The sequence below is a fragment of the Lissotriton vulgaris genome, chromosome 6 (assembly GCF_964263255.1).
Source record: "Lissotriton vulgaris chromosome 6, aLisVul1.2, whole genome shotgun sequence".
Lineage (NCBI taxonomy): Eukaryota > Metazoa > Chordata > Amphibia > Caudata > Salamandridae > Lissotriton > Lissotriton vulgaris.
The window spans coordinates 1,095,015,865-1,095,035,636 of record NC_141694.1 but is presented as its reverse complement, the minus strand read 5'-3'; the positions used below and the strand labels follow the sequence as shown (position 1 = coordinate 1,095,035,636).

The window sequence follows — 19,772 nt, the reverse complement described above, 5'->3', positions numbered from 1 at the left end:
ACTTTTCCTTTTTCCTTTTCAACTTTTGTAACTGTATTCAGCATTTCATCATTGTAAGCCTGCTTAAAACCCAATAAAATGTGTCTACAAAAAAAATAAAGGAAGACCAGGCTGCACAAGCTGGTTTCTCACAGAATCTGTTTTTGTGGTGCTGGCAGAGCAGAGGGCACATCAGAATGGGAGAAGAGAATGAAGGAAGACACAGATAGGATGGGTAAGAGGAGGTCAGGTTTTTGTGATAGGTGGGAGAGGAAATAATTAACAAGTTACTTACCTTTAGTAACACCTTATCTGGAGACTATCTAGCCACAGATTCCTTACCTTAGAATATTCCCCAGGAATTAGACTAGATATGGAAAAATCTTCAGCAGTACCTCTACAATCAGGTAGGTGGCATCAAACGGTTTTTCATCGGCCATGCCAGAGGTGATATGTGTAGCATGCTGGTATCATTTTCTTTGCATGAAATTTCCATGCCAGAAGCACACCACCACATCAGAAGGCCAATAAACCAGTGTGCTGATACTAAGGACCTACAGAGACATAGGTAGAAAAAAACGTGTTCGCAGAAGCAGGGAGGGTGGAAGTGTCATTAAGGAATCTGCGGCTAGATAGAGTCCATAACAGATAAGGCATTAACAGATAAGGCATAAACAGAGGTCAGTAACTTGTTCAAGTGATAAAGACTCCTAGCTGCAGATTCCTTACCTTAGAAGACCCTAAAGTAATACCCCTAGAGGTGGGTCTGCGAATTGGTTCACACCAACAGAAGAACTCAGAGGACTGCTCTGGTGCTTGTGGCTGCGGTGTACTTCAGAGTACTGTCCTGCTGCACCAAGAGGATTGCCCTACTACCTGAACCCTGCCTTGTGAACTCAGAGGACTACCTATTTGCATCAGACTTGCTCACCAGATTGAACCCAAGACTTTGAGAGTGATTCCAGGGGAAGTTGGCTGGCCTCCTGATCAGAAGCTCAGGGACAGAAAAGGCATCAACCATTTTGAACACACACCTGGACCCAACGTGAGTGACTCAAGACTTTTCAAGTGGTGCCCCTTCAGTTATGGACTCTTGGAAGTGCTGCTAAAAGTGCCCTGGTAGCTCAACTCCAAACATTGGGGTAATTGTCTCCCAAAAAGTACTCGGAGAAATGAGGAGACTAGGAGGCACCTGCTCACAGAACTGCCCAAGGTACTTCACCGGTCAGCCTGAATCCGCGGCACCTCCCGCTACGTTCTACTCCGCAGTTTTGAATACTGTTCAGCAGCTTCACGCAGAAGGGGTATGCGGTCTCATGGTGCCCCTGTCAGCTACAGCCTGCAGCTTCTTGCCGCTGGAGATTTTCGACTTCTAAAAAGATACTAAGTCCGAAAATAGAAACCTTTACCGCTACTTCACCTGGCGGCTCCTCAATGACATTTCCTTCTTGGACACGGCCTACTGCTTTGCCCCACTGAACGTTATCTTCTCAGGCATTTTTCTTGAAAATCTCTTCTACATTTGGAGGTAAACAGAGACCGGGCACAATCAACTATGTTCATCTGAACCATGCTCTATTGCGGTCGGCCATAACTTTCAACTTTGCCTTCGTCTCGCACAACTAGATGTCCACAGTTGGTGCTATTTTTCACTTGAAGCTTAAAAAAATCATAACTCCGGTTCTAGTGATTGGATGTTTGTCATTTTGGAGTCAAACAAGTTATTAAAATGTACTCTATATTTCTAAATCGGTGCGGTATTTTTCTTGCGTTCACTTTTTATTTTATTACTGTTTGTGTGCTGCATAAATACTTAACACTTTGCCTTTAAGTTAAGAGTGAAAGCTTTTGTGCCAAGCTACTAGAGTGTTAAGCACAGGGTTATTTAGTGACTTTTTGTGGTCCACTCTGACAAGGATTGTGAATGTTGCTTGAGAATGGCAACCGCCACCCCAACTAACATCCTACTTTCTCACAGTATCTTAGTATAGTAAAGGCATATCAGAGCTAGTCTCCCCAGAAGCCAATAGGAACAGGATAAAAAAGGTTGACATGCCATGGAGGTTGGGGTGAACTGGCTATTTGACTGGCTTGCAGTCATGCCCTCCATGAATGACAGGTCTCATTCAATATATGGCCAAGTAATGGCATAGCCAATAGGTCTCGCCTGTGGGACCTTATAAGTGATTAGCCATGCAACAGTTGATGTTGTTGCACCAAGGATATTCTGCTGCATAACTAAATACCTATAAGTTCCCAAAAGCGAGACCTATTTGTTATGCCAATGCTTGTTTAAAATAGGCGCACGCCGTCCCTACCGATCCTGCCCACGTCGACCACTGGTTGTAGGCAATTCGTTCAGAGAGCAGCAACCTGCAGGTAGCCTTTGTTTAGGTTTAACTAATCGGTCCCGGATCATTAAAGCAGATTCATAGCACATTTTATACTGCTTTCACCTTACATTTACAGTTTAAAGTACATAAGTATCAGAGGAGAAAATACCAGCTTTGCGTGATTTTCGAACCAGTCAGCATATTAAAATACCGGCCAAGCCAATTAAAAAAAAACGTCCAGGTGGCAAACATAGCCTGATCAAGAGTACTGACCTCTGGGACCCTTAATTTAAACTAGCTCGCCTGGCTAAAATATTCTGCTTCTGTTTTCAGCAATGTTTCTGATGATAGGAGTATTAAAAAACACGTCGGGAGCAAAGTTACATTGCTTAAATAAAAAAATAAACTGCTGGAGGCTTTCGTAACTACCCGTGTATTCGGGCAGGTGGCGGGACCCCGGCTCCAGAGGAACCGCAGGGGCAGAGCGCCCCTGTAGGAGAGGGTCTGCAATCCTATGATCACCCAGATTTTTTGCTTTTGTTTCACTGGTTTACGACTTTCTCTGGCTGTGGGCCTGCTAATCAGACCCACAGCCTAGCTGTTCTCTCACTAAATTACAACATGTACCCTAGGTGCATTTACCAATTGGTACTGGGCCACCTTATCAGACCCTGTAACTCAGGGCATAGGTGTACCCAGGGCCTACCAGGGGCTGAAGCATATATTATGCCACCCCTGGCTGGCCATCTAAATCTGACACAACTGGCTGCATGACAGCTGGGGCAAGGTGGTGTAATCACCCTTTGCTTTAGATATAGTATACCTATATCTAACCCTAAAATGGACACACAGATTCCTATCAGTCACTCCTATGGCAGGCCTTGACAATCCTGAAGGCAGAGTGCTTGGAATCGTGTGAGATGATGCTCTGGCATGAGCTGAGCCCGTTTGCAGCTTGCGGAACCAAGTCCTAATAGCTGTTCCATGATAACGCATACCATATACTCTTAATTGCGTTATAATCCTCGCGGTTAAATACTATCTTTGGTATCGCTTTATCAAAGCATGTCGAGTAAGGTGTCATACGAATTGGAATACTAACCCCTCGCCAATTCTGGCGACGGGGTTAGCATTCCACCCTTCTAGAGGGACACGACATGTATGTAACTGTGAACCCCGGTTAAAGTTAACTCGAGCCTCAGCATCACAAAATGGATGCTGCCACCACAGACACGAGTCTGACCCCCTGCAGCTGGGAGTCCTTCCAGCGAGGGGAGCTTGGACAAAGGGTTTCCTGTCAGGGGCGGTGCTAGCACCATCCCAGACAGGGTTTTGTGTATCCTGGGTAGGCAGGGCTTTACAGGAAGGTGACTGCAAGTGGCACCCCGGTGCTCACTACGCATCTGCCGGCTAGAACCAGTTCCAGGGGCACACCAGCCCCTGGCATGGGGAAAGTCCGGCATGGGAGAGGGGTGTAACCACCCCCCTTCCTGGTCCCACCCCTAGGGCAGGACCTAGTCGCGTACCCACCCCTTTCTTTAGGATAAAGGCAGGAGCGGGGACCCTTCCAAATTAGATCATCTTTGAATCAAGAAACTACTTTCTACGAAAGGAACTCTCGACTTCTTCTTAAAATTTCTCCCTTGTGGCTAAGGAGTAGTCACCCTGCATCCGCAGGCACCATCTAAGAACTCTGCGGTTTGCTGCACGTCCTTCCTCCGGAATCCGACTGACCAGCACGACGAGACCTGGCTTCCCTGGCACCTCTGACCTCTACCTACCTCTACAGCTAAGCTGAGAACCGTAGGTGCGACGAGACCTCGAGGGACCGGCCATCATCAGAACTGCACGACTTCTATCCAGCACGACCGCCGGGGGATCCTCTGGTGAGTGCTTTGGGGTCCGAGAAGCCCCGACCCTGAGCAGCTCCAGCACCGAATTCCAGCCCCCCAGCATCCACGAGATCTGCGTGGGGCCCTTCTGCTTTTTGCTGCTCACCGCGTTGTCTGGCTACTAGCCCGCTGGCTTGTGGCCTTCCCGACGACGACCGATGACAACACTGCTGGTCTGGTTGCTCCAGACTGGCTCTTGCTCCCTTCCAAAAGAGGAGCACCCCGGACCCTCCTGGTCCACTCCAGACGCCATTTTAGGTCCACCGCGTGGGCTTGAATTTGCCAAGACTTGTTGCCCCAATCCTGGGACCAGTGACGTCGACAGCATCAACCATCGTGGGACAGCTCGCACCTCCATCCTGGTCGCCGACAAAGCCTCCTGGTCCGTGAGACTGCAGAGCCCAGCGTCGCCCACTCACCTGGTCGAGGTGACTCCATCCGGTGCCATCCTGGTGCCCATCTGATCACTGGCTAGTGATTCAGGACTTGGTCCCCTCTGCTTACAGGTGTCTTCCATCTTCGATCCAGGCTTGGATCCATCAAACAATCTTCACTGGTCGCCTGCCAGCAACTCCTTCTTTCAGGCTCCTGGTTCGTCAACGAGGATTCCCAACGTCTTTTCAGACCTATGCAGCCGCAGCCCCTGGGCTAGGTAACTTCGGCATTTCGGTGCCCCAGCATAGCCTCACTATCCAAGGGTCCAGATCCACTTTCGTTTTTGACCTACCTAGTCGGGTTCGCCCGAGAACACTAACTTTGCTTTTACTAGCCTCCATAGACTTTGTCCCACATCCCGCGTGAGAGTGCACACTCTGCACCCGAGTCCCCTAGGCCTCCTACTAGTAATCTGAAGGTTCAGTAACGTAGTCCTAGCGATTCCAAAGCCTATTAGTCCAGTACTTACCTGCTAGTAATTTCGCATTCCACTTTCATAGTATATGGTTTTTCGTGCCCCTCGGGCATTTGTGTAAATTGTGCAACTTAAAGTATTTTCTTAAGAGTTTTGTTGTGTGCTAAGTACCCTGTCCTCATAAAGAGTACAGGGCTGTTGTGATCTAAATAAATACACTGTTTATTTTCATAACACTTGTGTGGTGTCCTTTCACTTGGTGTTCAAGGGGTATATGTGATGGTATAAGAGCTGGCTTAACACGCCCTCTAGAGTTTAGCCCGAAGACTGCTCGTATCCACGCTACTAGGATAGCTGGTCTATAAGGTTGACTTACAACCAATCATCAATAAGGGTTGTTTGGACTGATACATAGTGATCACTAGAATAGTGAGCACTGCATATCAGGCCAACTTCTCACAGCCCCTGTCCCCCTCGTCCACCTCCGGGTAGCAACGTGGGAGAGTGAAAACACTACTTCGACTTCTTTTTATGGTGTCACTTACCGGAATCTGAAGGCGAAGACTTGGAGCCTGAAGAGCGACGGCTCCGGTCCCACGAGCTGCCCCTAAATATTATGGCTAGTAAATTGGGAGAAACAAAGCCTTTACCTTAGTTTTCATGAACAGTTTGGACTCCTCATTGGCTTGAGGCCATCTGGAAGTTACCTTCAAATATTTTATTCCCAGCGAGGAAAAAATACTCAAGACACCTCCAGGCGTTGGAATGGGGATGGAGGGGTCAGTTATCAATTTGGAGTGGCCAGGATTTTCCCTAGTTTTGGGATTAAGTCATGTTGTTCACAATTTTTACTTCTGGGTCCATAGGATAGTCATGAAAGATAACTAACATATGGCATCGGTCCAGCAGGGCACAAAATTAGAACAAGCTGGAACACATACATGGGGCAGGATATATTCAGTTATAGCTGGGGCTGGAGACTCATGAGGATTAGCAGCTTGACAGTGAAATCATTTTCTCACGGTTTTCTCTATCATTTTATCGAGGACAGGAAGTCAGACATTGACGTCCAGGTGACCTTGGCTCTCAGTTCTCCTGGAAGCCCTGCATGAGCTAGTTGAAGTGCTTGCTTAATTAAAACTCAGAGAATTAACATTTGTTTGCCTCTCATTAAACACCCTTTCTAGATTACAGAGTTTTCTAAAAAGTTTCCAGTTATTTTGTTGTACTGCTTGGATGGCATGTGTCAGGCAATGCTCCATACAATTGGCAGATTGAACTATATGTAGGGTCATGCGTTTTGGTCTTGATCTTTTGACAAGGAACATGACATGTTGTTCAGTTTCTGTTGCTACTTGCTATTCTGGATAGGTGACTGGTCATGAGGCGCCTGGATAGGTAATCAGTGGGATTCAGTTATCCTAGACAATATTTCACAGAGAATAAGTACTCTTGACGTTGGAGGATCCACTTCTTTATCCTAAGTGGATACTTGGACAATGACCCTTTGAACAGGAGAATTAACTTTTTGTGATCTGTCGTCACTCTGAACAGGTCAGCATATAAGTAAAGGTGGAAGTGGCTGCAACAACTGTGGATTGCTATTAGACCTTTTCAGTGGGAGTCCGTGCTCGTCTTGAGAATGTTACTGGATCCCATTCACCACAAGGCTGCCTCCGAGACAGGATAGCACCCAGTCTGCTCAGGCTTGGTTGAAATATTTCAAGAAGTCTCTCCCGATAATGCTTCTTTTATGGCATGTAGCGTTTTTATTCTGCTCCAGTGCTGGGTGAACGTTGACTTGGTGACCTCTCTCAGTGACCCATACAGCAAGGTAAGGTTCTTTACAAATCTGCAACAATATGTCACCATGACAGTTGCACCAAATGAGGTCTTGACAACACAGAATATGACTAACATTCATAAGAAAAAGAGAATGGCATTGTGTGTAGACTTCATCTAGAGGGTTGTAGTATGGTAGGGGGTTCATCTCAAACTTTGAAGGCTTTTATACTTAATTGAAAAATGTGTTGTTAAAGGAGTGCATGATTTCTGCAAGCATTAGTAGGCAGTGCATTTATTGAAAAATAAATAAATAAAACTGAGGCCTATTTGGTCTGGTATAACCACATGAAAAAGAGAGATACTCAAGACTCTCCACTAGAGAGGCAGACAGGCATGCTGCTCTTCTTGTTTGCCCAATACAGTACCATCATATAGATCATAGCTTCTACTTCCAAGATGAATTGAGAACCGGGTATTTTAGAGCTATAAGGAACTTTATAGAAACATCCTATTTCTGGCTCTAGATTTCTACTAGCAAGAAGTGACTCCCAATAAACAAAAACTACTGTGTCTTAGAAAGGACTCCCAATAAAAGTGTTGTGCCCTAGAAGTGACTTCCAATAAACAATTTTGTAGTTTTACTCTTCAATAGTTCGAGAATGTTCATTAGCCACTTGGACAGAAAAGAATAAAAATGCTCTGAAGTATCAGTTTGTCAGCATTAAGTGCATTCGAAAAACTGAGCAAAAACATAATAGAATATGAACCCACATGTGCAACTTGCAAGTGCTCTCCTTGGAAATTATTGTTATGGATTAGTGATTCTGTGGTTGACATTTTTGATTTGCAAGTCAGTCCCTAGTAGAGTGCACTGTATAGGCCCAGGACCTATAAATCAAATGCTGCTAGTGGGCCTGCAGCACTGATTGTGCCATCCATATAAGCAGCCTGTAAACGTGACTCAGATCTGCCACTGCAGTATCTGTGTGCAGTCTAGTACTGCCATGTCGACTTGGCAAGAGTACCTACTTGCCAAGCCCTACCCTTCCCTCTTTTACATGTTAGTCACTCCTAAGGTAGGCCCAAGGAACCCCTGTGGGCAGGGTGCAGTGTATGTTGAAGAGGTGTGGTGCTGCGGCCAGGGTGCCTGACTCCGGACTACGGGGTTCATTGTTCGATCCCCGGCGCCGGCGGCAGGTTAGCCCAGCACCATGTGACTCTGGGCAATAGCTCGCTTAATCTTCCCAAGGGCCCACAGCACCGGGACACCACTTCGGAGGTACCTGTGAGCTTCACAAATACTGGTATTATTATTATTATATGTTAAAGGTAGGACATGTCCTGGTGTGTGTGGCATGCCCGGATAGTGAAATACTGCCAATTTCGTTTTTCACTATTGCAAGGCTACCTTTTCCCATAGGATTAAATGGGGAGTTTACTTATAACATCTTATAAACATTACTACCACTGGGAACAAGGTAGGAAAATAAAGTTTAGTATGCCTGAACTCAGAATGTTAAAATGCATTTTTAGTGAGGGTGATTTTTACATTTTGTGTTTGAAAATACCACTTTTACAAAGTAGGTATTTTCCTGCTTAGCCATCCAGTTTGCCTCTTCTAGGATGTATATGGACTGTCTGGCTTTGGTGTGACAGGGACTGGGGATGTGCAGCGGCTCCAGAGATTCTGGATGAGTCAGGTCTGGGTTGATTTGACCTGGGATACATTTAGAGTGGGGGGGGAGATTTCCTTTCACCTGAAATTGGCCTGGTCTGCTTTCCACAATGTTGTCTCCACCTCTGGCCAGAGAGGACAGACCTGGTTTTGATTGAGTGCAGGGCTTCTCTGCCACCAGATAACAAAATATTTTGCTTTATAAATATTGGGGCCCAGACCCCAGAACTTTCGATAACGTTTGGACTTCAATAGGAACCTTTGCCAAGGAGAGGAGCTGGAGAAACTGGAGGAGGAGGAGTAATGCTACTTTGATGTGCGCTATCTGGGATTGGCCTGCAGTGGCTGTTTCTGCTAAGGAGAGGAACTGCAACCTTGATCTCACTGACTCAGTCAACGAGCCGCTGCTTGCACTGAGTCCTATTGGCACGGCACTCTGCACTGCTTCGCTACACAGACGTCACACACTCAGTTGCTGCCCGACTCGCACATTAACGGGATCGTCGCCGCATCATGACCAGTCAGCACCGCATCGAGTCCCATCTCACCCTGCAACGCAAGCCTTGGTCCGTGAAGACACTGCACGCTGCAACACTTCCAACCCAACTCACAACCACAACAGTTGCTCCTGACCGGCCCGTACCGTAGTGTCGGACGCAACGAGTAATGGTACTGTTTTTGAGTTGGTCTTCACTGTAGCTAACCCTGCCCCGACGCAGTCAGCAGGATTTATTAAGCTCAGTTGTTTCCAACATTGAAGAAGCCCCGAACGGAGCTACCGACTCGGAGAAACTGTTTTTCAGCTATTTCTGCAACTTAAAGGTTATCTTGCAAAATAACTATTTTTACAGTATTTTATTTTGGAGTTTTGTCATATTTGATCTAGATAAAGATTACTTACTTTTCTAACCTGCTGTGGTGTCAATTTGTAGTGTTTTTACTGTATTACTGTATGTGTTCACAAATGCTTTACACACCGCCTCTATGATACGCCGGTCTGCTCGTGCCAAGCTACCAACGGGATGAGCAGGGGTTATTTTAGGCTGAACAATAACTTACTAACTAACACCACTGTGTAATAATACAACTACAAGCTTATAAGGAATGCATATAAATAAACTGCACAGCAGGTAGGCAGCAACAAGGCAGGCAGCAACAAGTAACAATTGATCATTTTCTTCCCAAAGATGTGTAAACTTAGTGGTTAAAGGAGTCAACCAAATCTAATGAAAATACGATGGGTAATACCTTCAGAATGTGAAATTCACACCAACACAAGCATCTCTCAGGGTCCCCTGGGTTCCATATGTGCAATGTGGGGTGTAACATACATAAAAAAAAAAATACTTGAAAGAGAAAAAGGTTGGAAAAGAAAAGATAGTATTTTAGAGAAAGGTTCTTGTGGTTATATCCTATGTATGCAACTTTTACTCAATAACAAGGGTACCTGTACAAGACTGGGAAACAATTCCTGCCCTGAAGTTGGGTTATTTAGAAGGGTAAGCATTTGCAGGATCAACGCGTGAGTTAAACTCGGGAGTAATATCAGAATTTTTTTTCCGTAATGACTGGAGAATACGGGCCTGAATCTGAGGCACTTGTAAAGTTCGTTTTTGCACTGTAATGAAGTGGTCTCCTGGTCCCCACATCTTAGATTTTTCTAAAATTCTACAGATTTTTAGGCTATAATGAACAACATCCTTTAACATGGCAGCAACAAATTAATGGAGAAAACCGGCGGGGTAACCAACAATATTATTTCTTTTAAATCCCCCTTCCACCAAATACTTTCCCAATTCTCAGAAACTAGGAATAAACAACTTAGATGTTCGACATTACACGAAAGACCATTATGCCAGAGGTGAGTGTCTCAGCTTTAAATGTCTTGTGCTTGCTGTCGTTAATCCTGACCAAAGTCACTTTTCCAGTGCCCCGGCTAGCTCTAAACTGGTTTAACTCATCTGGGATAATCGCTTGCATCTTCAGATACCCAAGTGAAGTAAGCTCGGACTTCCCAACTAGAAATGCCAGCAGGGGCACCCAACTAGTGCCGAACCACCCCCCACTCAGCTCTCACTATAGGCAAGCATTTCCATTAAGAGCACCCGTTCATCTCTCTCTACGAGCAATCTTTTCCATTGAGAGTCACATATGGATTCATTTGTCTGTCTTTAGGACTCTTCTTTTACCTCCGTGGACCATCACCACCCCGTCTCCTGGAGCACAACAGTGGCGATAGCAGCTTTGCAATCCTGGTGACCAGTTGGAATTACTTTCCACGCAGAAACTAAGAGTAGTACTTCTGGCACACAGGGAACCCAGGATAATATCTATACACTAATATCTACTATATCAGTACAAATACAGGCAAGTGAGAAGATCCCCCTGCATCCAGACAAGAAAGGTGCTTGTAATAAATCCGTCCAGAGCATGCTATGCTAATAAAGTCAGTCTTGTGACTTTCAATTAATTTAGTACTGATTGCTCAGTAGTCTAAGGAGTTCATGATAGCAGTGCAAGCACGAACCCAAGAATGTAAAATCTTACCATGACATCCTTCTACGGAGCGCACAGGTTTGCAGACATTCAGGTAAAACGTTCTATTTTTAGCATTCTTCGACATGTCCACAGCGACCCATGAATCCCTGTCCTTGCTCAGGCCACTAAGGTCGTACTCGTTACCAGCAGAATCTGGGGGGAAAGATAAATAAAAAATGATCAGAAGATTCCACAAATGAATACAACTAACAACAAGCATAGGTCTTGCATTTGCAATAGTTAGCGCTATTGGCGTTGTAAATGACAATGTCTTTTACCCATGTGTTATGAAGTGGAGCGGAATTATATGGGTTGGACTGGAATTATAGTTGTGTGATTGTGTGGCGCGGAGTGGATTTGTGTAGTGGAATTATGTGGCATGCTGTGCCATGGAATTATATGGATAGCTCTAGTACGGTTTTGAGTGCACTGGAATTATGTTGAGTGAATTGTGTCATGGAGTGTAAAGATGGGGAATGGTATTTTGTGTTGTGTAGTGGTATGTTGTGGAGTTTAATTATGTGGTGTGCTGTTGAATTGTCTGGCATGATGTGGTATTCTGTGTGTGGTATGCGGTGTGTTGTGTAAATTTGTTGTTGAGTTGAAGGATGTGGTTGCTAGAAATGGGGGTCTCTAGTTGGCAGAGGTATGCACCTTGTCCAAGTAAGGGCCCTTGCTTCTAGCCAGGATAAGGGAGTTACACACTTTAGATAACCCCTGCTCACCCCTTGGTAGCTTGGCACGAGCAGATAGGCTTATACCAAAGGCAATGTGTAAAGTATTTGCACCAAGGCACATAGTAACACAGTGAAGTACTACAAATGAACACCACACCAGTTTAGAAAACTAAAGTATCTTTATCTAAACCAAACAAACCCAAAACGACAAAAATCCATCATACACATTTTAAGATATGACTTTTAAAAGGGTTCACGCTACTCTGTCCATAAAAAATGTATGGCTGTGTGATTTTACACGATGTACCTTTAGTGATGCATCTTATCCGAACTGTAGGGAGAAGGGATCAGTGGCGGCTGGTGGAATTTGAAAGTGGTGTGGCGCAAACGTAATAAATGGATTTTTGTGACCGAGCATGATTGTAATCGGGGGTTCTCCCCACCCCTCATTTCTTTATTTAGGTGGTGCATTATGGTGCCATTTTAAGCACTATTTTTTGTCATAAAGGGTCCAAAACTAATACTGGAGAATTTCCTTAGCATCTCTTTGATTACTCACTCTTTTCATGCAAGAAAGCGGGGAGCTTAATTGCCTAATTTGTGAAGCCTAAGCTTGGTCATAACGATTATTCCTGTTGGTTATTAACACAATGAATGATTGAAGGCACAAACATACCTGGCAATGTATTGCCGGTTTACAAGTATTACCTGCACCTGCTTCAGATATGATTTGCCTGCATTGCTTCTGCTGTGAATTGAACTAATTGAAATAAAAAGTATTTCTTTATGAGGCTGTGTCTGTGCTTTGAACCTAATCCTACACTTTGAGAGATTCAGGTCTTCACAAAAAAATGTTAAAATATGTAGAAATGGAAATTTCACTATATTTTGTCTACTATCTACTGCAGTTGGGATATTCGGAGCAAGGCAGCTACTACAGGAAGTGAGCGAATTGCAGGCTGCTGCTTCAAGTTCATCCTAATACTTCTGTCTCCCCACAATTCAGCTTCAGATTTGTCATGAAAGGCAAAGGGTTGGATAAATACTTCAAAGAAGTATTGTTCAAACAATGGAAGATGAGAGTTTGACAGGATTGTGCCTAACAAGTCACTTTGCACAAATCAGTTTTTTTAGGAACGGCGAGATTAAGTGATTTCCCCAGAAATCACAGGAAATTGAGCTGATGCGGAGACTCGAACCTGGTTCCAGAGTTCCAAAATCTGCAACTATGGCCTAACGCGTCATCTCCTAGTGTTTCTTAACGCCAGGTCAGTCGTGCCTATGACATTAAGGCTTAGGGGTGCTTGCACTTCTCTGCTGATAGAGGGGCCACTCCAAAACAGGTGTTCCCGTTCATTTTAATGTCGCTCATAATAAAAACTAAATCCAAAAGCTGTGTTTAACTGCACATTATTTGCATTATTTGTGCTGCAGATTGTCATCACTGAAATCCCTTTACAAACAAAGGCTACTCTCAATAAACCCAATTTTTGAAACTGCAATTGTGAGAGATTTGTATGATATTGAAAATACAGAGATGGGTTTGCTACTTCTAAAGTGCTTTTATATAAAGGGAAGATGTGCAAACCCCATTTCTTCTCAGGCACTGAGGACTCTATGCTCTAGCTGTTCCTTATCATCGGACACAGAGAGCAAATCTCTTGCTCACTGACTAGTAACATGCACTTAGCCAGGCCTTGATAACGGCTGAAATGCAAAAGAGGAAAAGACCTCCTTAGCCACGTTGATAGTTCTCTCCTTAGAGGCCTTTTTGGTACCCTTATTGCCATCTGCCCGCAAATGATCTGTCAGTCAAATGTGTTTTTTTTTGTTCGTAACCCATAAAACCAATAATACAGCAAAGCAAAAATAATAATAACACACTTTCATAAAAATAGTACTGATGGATATCTCGTTTTACTGCCATATCAACAAGTTACAAAATAAAAATTATTACATCTAACTCACCATGGAGAGTGACAGAACCTATTATTTAGTGTACCTTTTCCTTATCATCCAAGTAGCTAGTATATAATGAGAGATGACACTTCATTTGTTTTACACATTACCACTAGCCTCTCAATTTCACTTTTGCTCAATCCATTTGCCAAACGAAGAAGCCACTTATTCCCTGTGGTAACATATAATGGCAAACAAATTGCCCAACTTCGTCAGTTTGATCTGTGCATTTATAACGCTTTTGTAAGCAGTCACTGGGCCGCAGACACCTCTCTCTAGGCTCAATTTACACACAACACACACATTGCTGATTGGTGAGTGTTACTGATCAAGCTCAGCTCAATACCCCAGCAGGAGAAAGGAATCGGATGTCGTGATAAGAGCTGAATGAGGTTCGAGTTGCGGAATAGGCTCAACATTCTGTGATCATTAGCAACATCACTTATTCAGCCCGTACCTGAATTGAATGTAAAAGTGAATGATCCAATACCTTTGGAACGAGTTTGCGTTATATAAAACAGCAAACACTGACCCCATCTGTAAAACAAGCATTTGCAATGCAGTAGGTCTCGAATTAGGAAAGTTTGAGCTATTGGTATTGTAAATGACACATTTTTTATTTATGTGTTGGTTTTGAAAAGAGCGAAATTAATACCTTTGTCATTTACAAGGCCAATAGTTTTAACTTTCGCAAATGTGACACCTATAGCATTTGTAACGTAATATGTGTTGTATTTACGTGACTTACATGTATTGATATTACAAATAACAACGGCTTTTAGGAGGAGGAGCTTCGCGGGCAAGCAAGATGGCCGCGTAAACTCGGAGCTCCGAAGACCCTCCGACCCTCCGCATAAATCCTGGAAGACATCCTGATCCACGGTGGGGGATTCTAATTGGCGAATGGTCGTAGACACGGGATCCACTTTCCGTTTCCAAATCCGACACTCCTTGACAAAGTTACGTCGTGTCGAAATCCGGTGCCAGGGGCGCACCATTGTCCCGGAGATGGCCGACGGCTGCGATGACGCAGGGCATGATCGATATGCTGAGTGAGAGCCTCCTGTTTCGGCTGGCGGAGCGAACGTAGCCGCGGAGTGGCCTGTTGCTGACTGGACATTTGTGGTGGCTACGCTCCGCATTCGCTTGAGTGCCTGAAGTGATATCGGAGTACTACCCTTTGTTCTGCCTAGATCCAGCATGGCTGGCAGGGGTGATTCTGATAGAACGGCGAACCGGGCCAGCAGGAAGACGGTCCAACCTCAGACCAACAAGATCGACCGGTATGCCCAGCAAAGGACTTCGCCAACTGTTGTCGCTCAATCTCTCTCGGAGCCCACACTCTGTGACATCATGGGGGCTATCGCTGGCATCAGAACAGAGATGCACAAACAGCACGAGGTCCTGGCGCACAAAGTGGACACCCTGGCGATCGACCTCAACTTGATTAGGGCCGACCTTGGCAAAACAAACGATAGAGTGAAATTGCTTGATATTAACCCCTTCGACGCTGATGACGAGCTGGGCTCGTCATGGCGTAGCCTCCTCGCACGCTGATGACGAGCCCAGCTCGTCACGTAAAGTGCGATTTACGAAAACTCAGCGCAGGAGCAAAATTCCGCTAGCGCGCATGGAGTTAAAACTGCCAGCCTCACGACCGATGTCTCGGACCTGCAAACGGAGGTCCGTAATCTGCGGTCGGTCAATGACCTGTTCTCAATGCGGCTGGAGGATTTTGAGGGACGTGCCAGGCGGCAGATTGTGCGCATTATTGGGATACCCGAGGGTGCGGAGGAATCGGCCGCCGACCTCTTTGTCGAGGACCTGATCAAGACTCATCTGGCCCCAGCGGGCCTCAGCCACTTCTTCTCGGTCGAGCGGGCCCATAGAATACCGGGTGGCCCTCCGAAGACGGGCGTTGCACCGAGACCCATCATCGCCCGCCTATTCAACTTTAGAGATCGAGATGCGATCCTCCAGGCTTCGAGGCGACATGGGCCTCTCAAGTTCCAGAACGCGGATGTTAACTTTTACCCGGACTTTACTAGGGCTGTTCAGAGACAGCGCCAAAGTTTCGCGGGAGTGAAGCGGCGCCTCAGAGACTTGGGGCTGAAATACTCTATGATGTTCCCCGCTAAACTGCGCATTGAACGTGATGGCCGCGCTCTGTTTTTCGACATGCCTGAGACTGCGAGTGACTGGCTGGACACTTTGCCGCACCGACGCGAGGAACAGGAGGAACATTCCGAAGGTGCCTCTGGAGGCCCGATCATCAGGAGTAGTACTTATCACACTACCTTTGTCGGTTGGTGTGCCTGTTGACTATGACCTATAATGCCAAGCTATTGCACTTTATTGGGTTTATCCTTTTTCTTCCATGGAGGGTGGCAGGGGGGGGGGACTACGTGGTCTCCTTTCTCCTCTAGGGTCTTCTTGTAGCTTAGTTTATGGGGCGACAGGCACACTGCTGGTTGGGGGGGCTTTTTAGTCTGGTGCAGGCTTGGGGGGTGGTGTGAGGGTTGGTTTTGTGTGTTTTCTTTGTTTCTTTCTCCTTTCTCTTAGGCAATGTGTTGTATGCTCTGATTCGTTTAATGCATCGGGGGGTCTTTTGGGGTCGGCGAAGGCTTGAGGTACGACGATGGGGGGTAGGAAATTGAAAGTCCTGTGTTGGAATGTTAATGGCTTGGGTGATCGTATTAAGACAGGGGTGGTATTGCAACTTTTCAAAAGACATATGCCTGATGTTGTTCTGTTACAGGAGACACACTTGGTGGGGAATACGTGCCAGGCGCTCAACAGGAAAGGTTTCAAGATGGTGGCACATTCAGGGTTCTCTTCGGGGTCCCGGGGGGCGGGTGTTATGGTGCGCACGTCTCTCCCTTTCGAGATTGACTCCACTGTTGTGGACGAGAGGGGGCGGTATGCTGCCGTCGCAGGGCGGTGGGAGGGGCGTGTCTTGATTCTGGTTTCGGTTTATGTTCCCCCGGGGCTGCAAAACAACACTTTTCAGGACCTTGGAAGCGCCATTTTGAATCTGCCTGCGGGGTTGCTTATTGTGGGAGGTGACTAATTCGGTCTGCTCCGGGACCTTGGACAGGCTTCCGCCTAGAGACCTCCGTAGTTCACAATTGTGGCTGCCCGACTTCCTTGATACTATGGGGTTGGTCGATTGCTGGAGACTCCTGCATCCCACCCAAAGCCAATATTCGTTTCATTCTGGAGCACATGGTAGCCTCTCGAGAATAGATTATGTCCTTGCCTTGGATGCCCATGCGCCGGCGATCTCGGAGGCCCGCCTATTGGCGAGGGGCATCTCGGACCACTCCCCGGTGTGGGTGTCCTTCGATTTCAACATTGTGGTTGCAGAGCGGCCTGTGGTGGTCAACCCGTGGTACTTTCGGAATCCAAAGACACGTGGACTCTTGGCCAAGGCTATTGAGCTCTATTTCACTGAGAATGTGGGGTCGGTTACATCAGCCGCCACCTTATGGGAGGCGTTTAAAGCGGGCTTGCGAGGTGAGGCCTTTGCCCTCATAGTGGACGTCCGCAGAAACAGAGACGCCGACATGGTGCGCATTGAGGCTGAGATCATGGAGCTGGACTCTCAATTAGAGGCGGGCCCCGTGCCCGAGCTGCTCCATACCCTCTCTCTTAAGCAACTGGAATACCGCGATCTCGCCTCCGACGCTGCTACCGTCATGGGTAGAGAACAACAGGGTCGGATTTATGATGTCGGTGACAAGGCGGGCAAGCTCCTAGCTAGGCTTGATAAGAAGGAGAGAGCCAGTCGCGTAGTTCCGGAGGTGTTGGGGGACGACGGCTTGTTGGTCACTGACCCGAGTGCAATCGTTGAGTCGTTCTCAGATTACTTTCAGGGCATTTACTCCTCGGTCTCGGACCGGTCTGAGGCCGACTCGTGCGCTCTCCTGGCAGATATTGATCTCCCGTGCCTGTCGGAGGCAGATCGTGACGATCTGGACAGGGACATTACTGCGGACGAGGTTGCCCTCGCCATTCGCTCCCTGAGGTCTGGCAAGGCGCCTGGCCCTAATGGTATTCCTGTGGAACTTTATAAAATCAAACCGGAAGTAGTTTCTCCGCACTTGCGGAACATGTTCCTGGAGGCGCGGGAGGCTGGCATGCTTCCCCACGACCAGAGGTTGGCCACCATTGTGGTTATCCATAAGGAAGGGAAGCCAAGAGATTTGTGCCGATCGTATAGCCCCATTTCTCTGTTAAACGCGGAGCCTAAGATTCTAGCCAAAATGCTCGCCAACCGACTGATTGGCGTCATCGGCAACTTAGTGCATCCGGACCAATCGAGCTTTATATGTATGTATGTATGTATATGTATATGTATAAACCATTTTATAACGCGCTCCGTTACTGGAGAGTATCCTGGCGCGGGGAAAAAAATCAAAGCAAATAGAGCATGGGAAGAAATCCTAGATTACACTATTAAACAGATGTGTTTTCAAATGTTTTTTAAAGGCATCTACTGTCGGTGTGGAGTGCAGATGAAAGGGAAGTGCATTCCAAGCGCGAGCCACCACCACCGAGATCGACTGGCCGCCAAGTCTGGCACGTTTAAAGCGGGGCAGGGACAGTTTATTCCACACCGCAACACTGCTCTTAACCTTCGGAGACTTCACGGAGCCCTGGCTAGGGCCCATACGCTTGAGGAGCCGGCTGTCCTGGCGTCGTTGGATGCCACGATGGCTTTTGACTCCCTTGAATGGAGTTACCTGTGGGCAGTGTTGGCGAAGCTCGGTTTCGGTCCGGAATTTGTAGGGTGGGTCAAACTTTTATTCGCCGGTCCGCTGGCTAATGTAGCGGTCAATGGTCGAGTTTCAGCACCCTTTGTTCTTCAGAGGGGCACCAGGCAGGGTTGTCCTCTGTCGCCCCTCTTGTTTGCACTTGCACTCGAACCATTGGCGGCCTGGCTACGCAACCACCCTGACTTACATGGCATCCGATGGTCCCCTGATTTCGAGGACCGGGTGTCGTTATATGCAGATGACATCCTTCTGTATCTCACTTCCCCTTGCAAGTCCCTCATTGTGGCCTGCGACGTGCTACGACTTTTTGGTCAGTACTCCGGCTTGGTTATTAACTGGTCAAAGTCGCATTTGTACGTTCTGAAAGGGGGGACGCCTCGCCTCCCGAGAGGCTGCGGCATACAGGTGGCGAGACGGGGATTCAAATACTTGGGGATTTACATCTCCACTGACTCTAAAGCGGGCTATGAGAATAATTTGCTTCCCCCTCTTCTCCGCCTCCGGCGGGACGTGGAGGGATGGCGTAAACTTCCGCTTTCTCTGCTTGGGCGCGCGGCGCTGTTCAAAATGATGTCCTTGCCCAGATTCCTCTACGCCCTGCAAAACACTCAGGACCCGGTCCCGGCCCGATACTTTGGTGAGATTGAGAGCTTGCAACGCGCCCTACTTTGGGATGGTCGGCCCCGCATTGCTATCACGAAGCTTACGCTCCCGTGGTATGATGGGGGGATAGCGCTGCCTGACGTATTACTGGGCCTCCCAGTTGGCAGCCATTAATCATGGCCTATATGGACCAGTGGATAATCGGGGTACGCCATGGATCGGTGGCTTCTGGGTGGCGGGAAATATCATAGGGCACTGTACACGAGGTCTCTTGACAGGCGGATGTCTGGACCAACGAAAACTGCTGTGCACATCTGGAGAGCGATTACAAAGGCACAGGGGTGGAAAGGCAGGCTTACAAAGGTGACCCCACTCTATGATTCTGACATACTGGGTAGACTATGGCACACTAAAGGCTTTGATAAGTGGGACTTGATCGGCATTTCCAGGGTGGAGGATATGCTGCTGCGAGGGGAGGTAAAATCTTTTGCCCAACTACAGACAGAGTTTCAGCTGGGTGAGACGGAATATTTCCGGTACGCTCAGCTGAGACATGCACTATTGTCCGCCATGCCGAGGGTGAGGTGACTCCTGACAGTTCTCCCTTGGAGGATAGGGTACTGGATGGCCACATGCCGGACAGTGCCATCTCCTTGACGTATAAGAAGCTGATCAATGTTCGCACAGACCTCCTCCTGGGGGT

The 19,772-nt window shown here is 47.0% G+C and overlaps 1 protein-coding gene across 1 annotated transcript in view; it reads right to left on the bottom strand.

Moving 5' to 3' along the window:
• The window catches only part of IGF2R (insulin like growth factor 2 receptor), a 1,757,136-nt gene that overhangs the window by 1,010,308 nt on the left and 727,056 nt on the right, over nucleotides 1-19,772 (bottom strand). Inside the window, exon 24 of the mRNA XM_086927157.1 lies at nucleotides 11,062-11,205. Coding sequence (XP_086783283.1) covers nucleotides 11,062-11,205 — 144 coding nt within the window. The remainder of the gene's footprint in view (nucleotides 1-11,061; nucleotides 11,206-19,772) is intronic.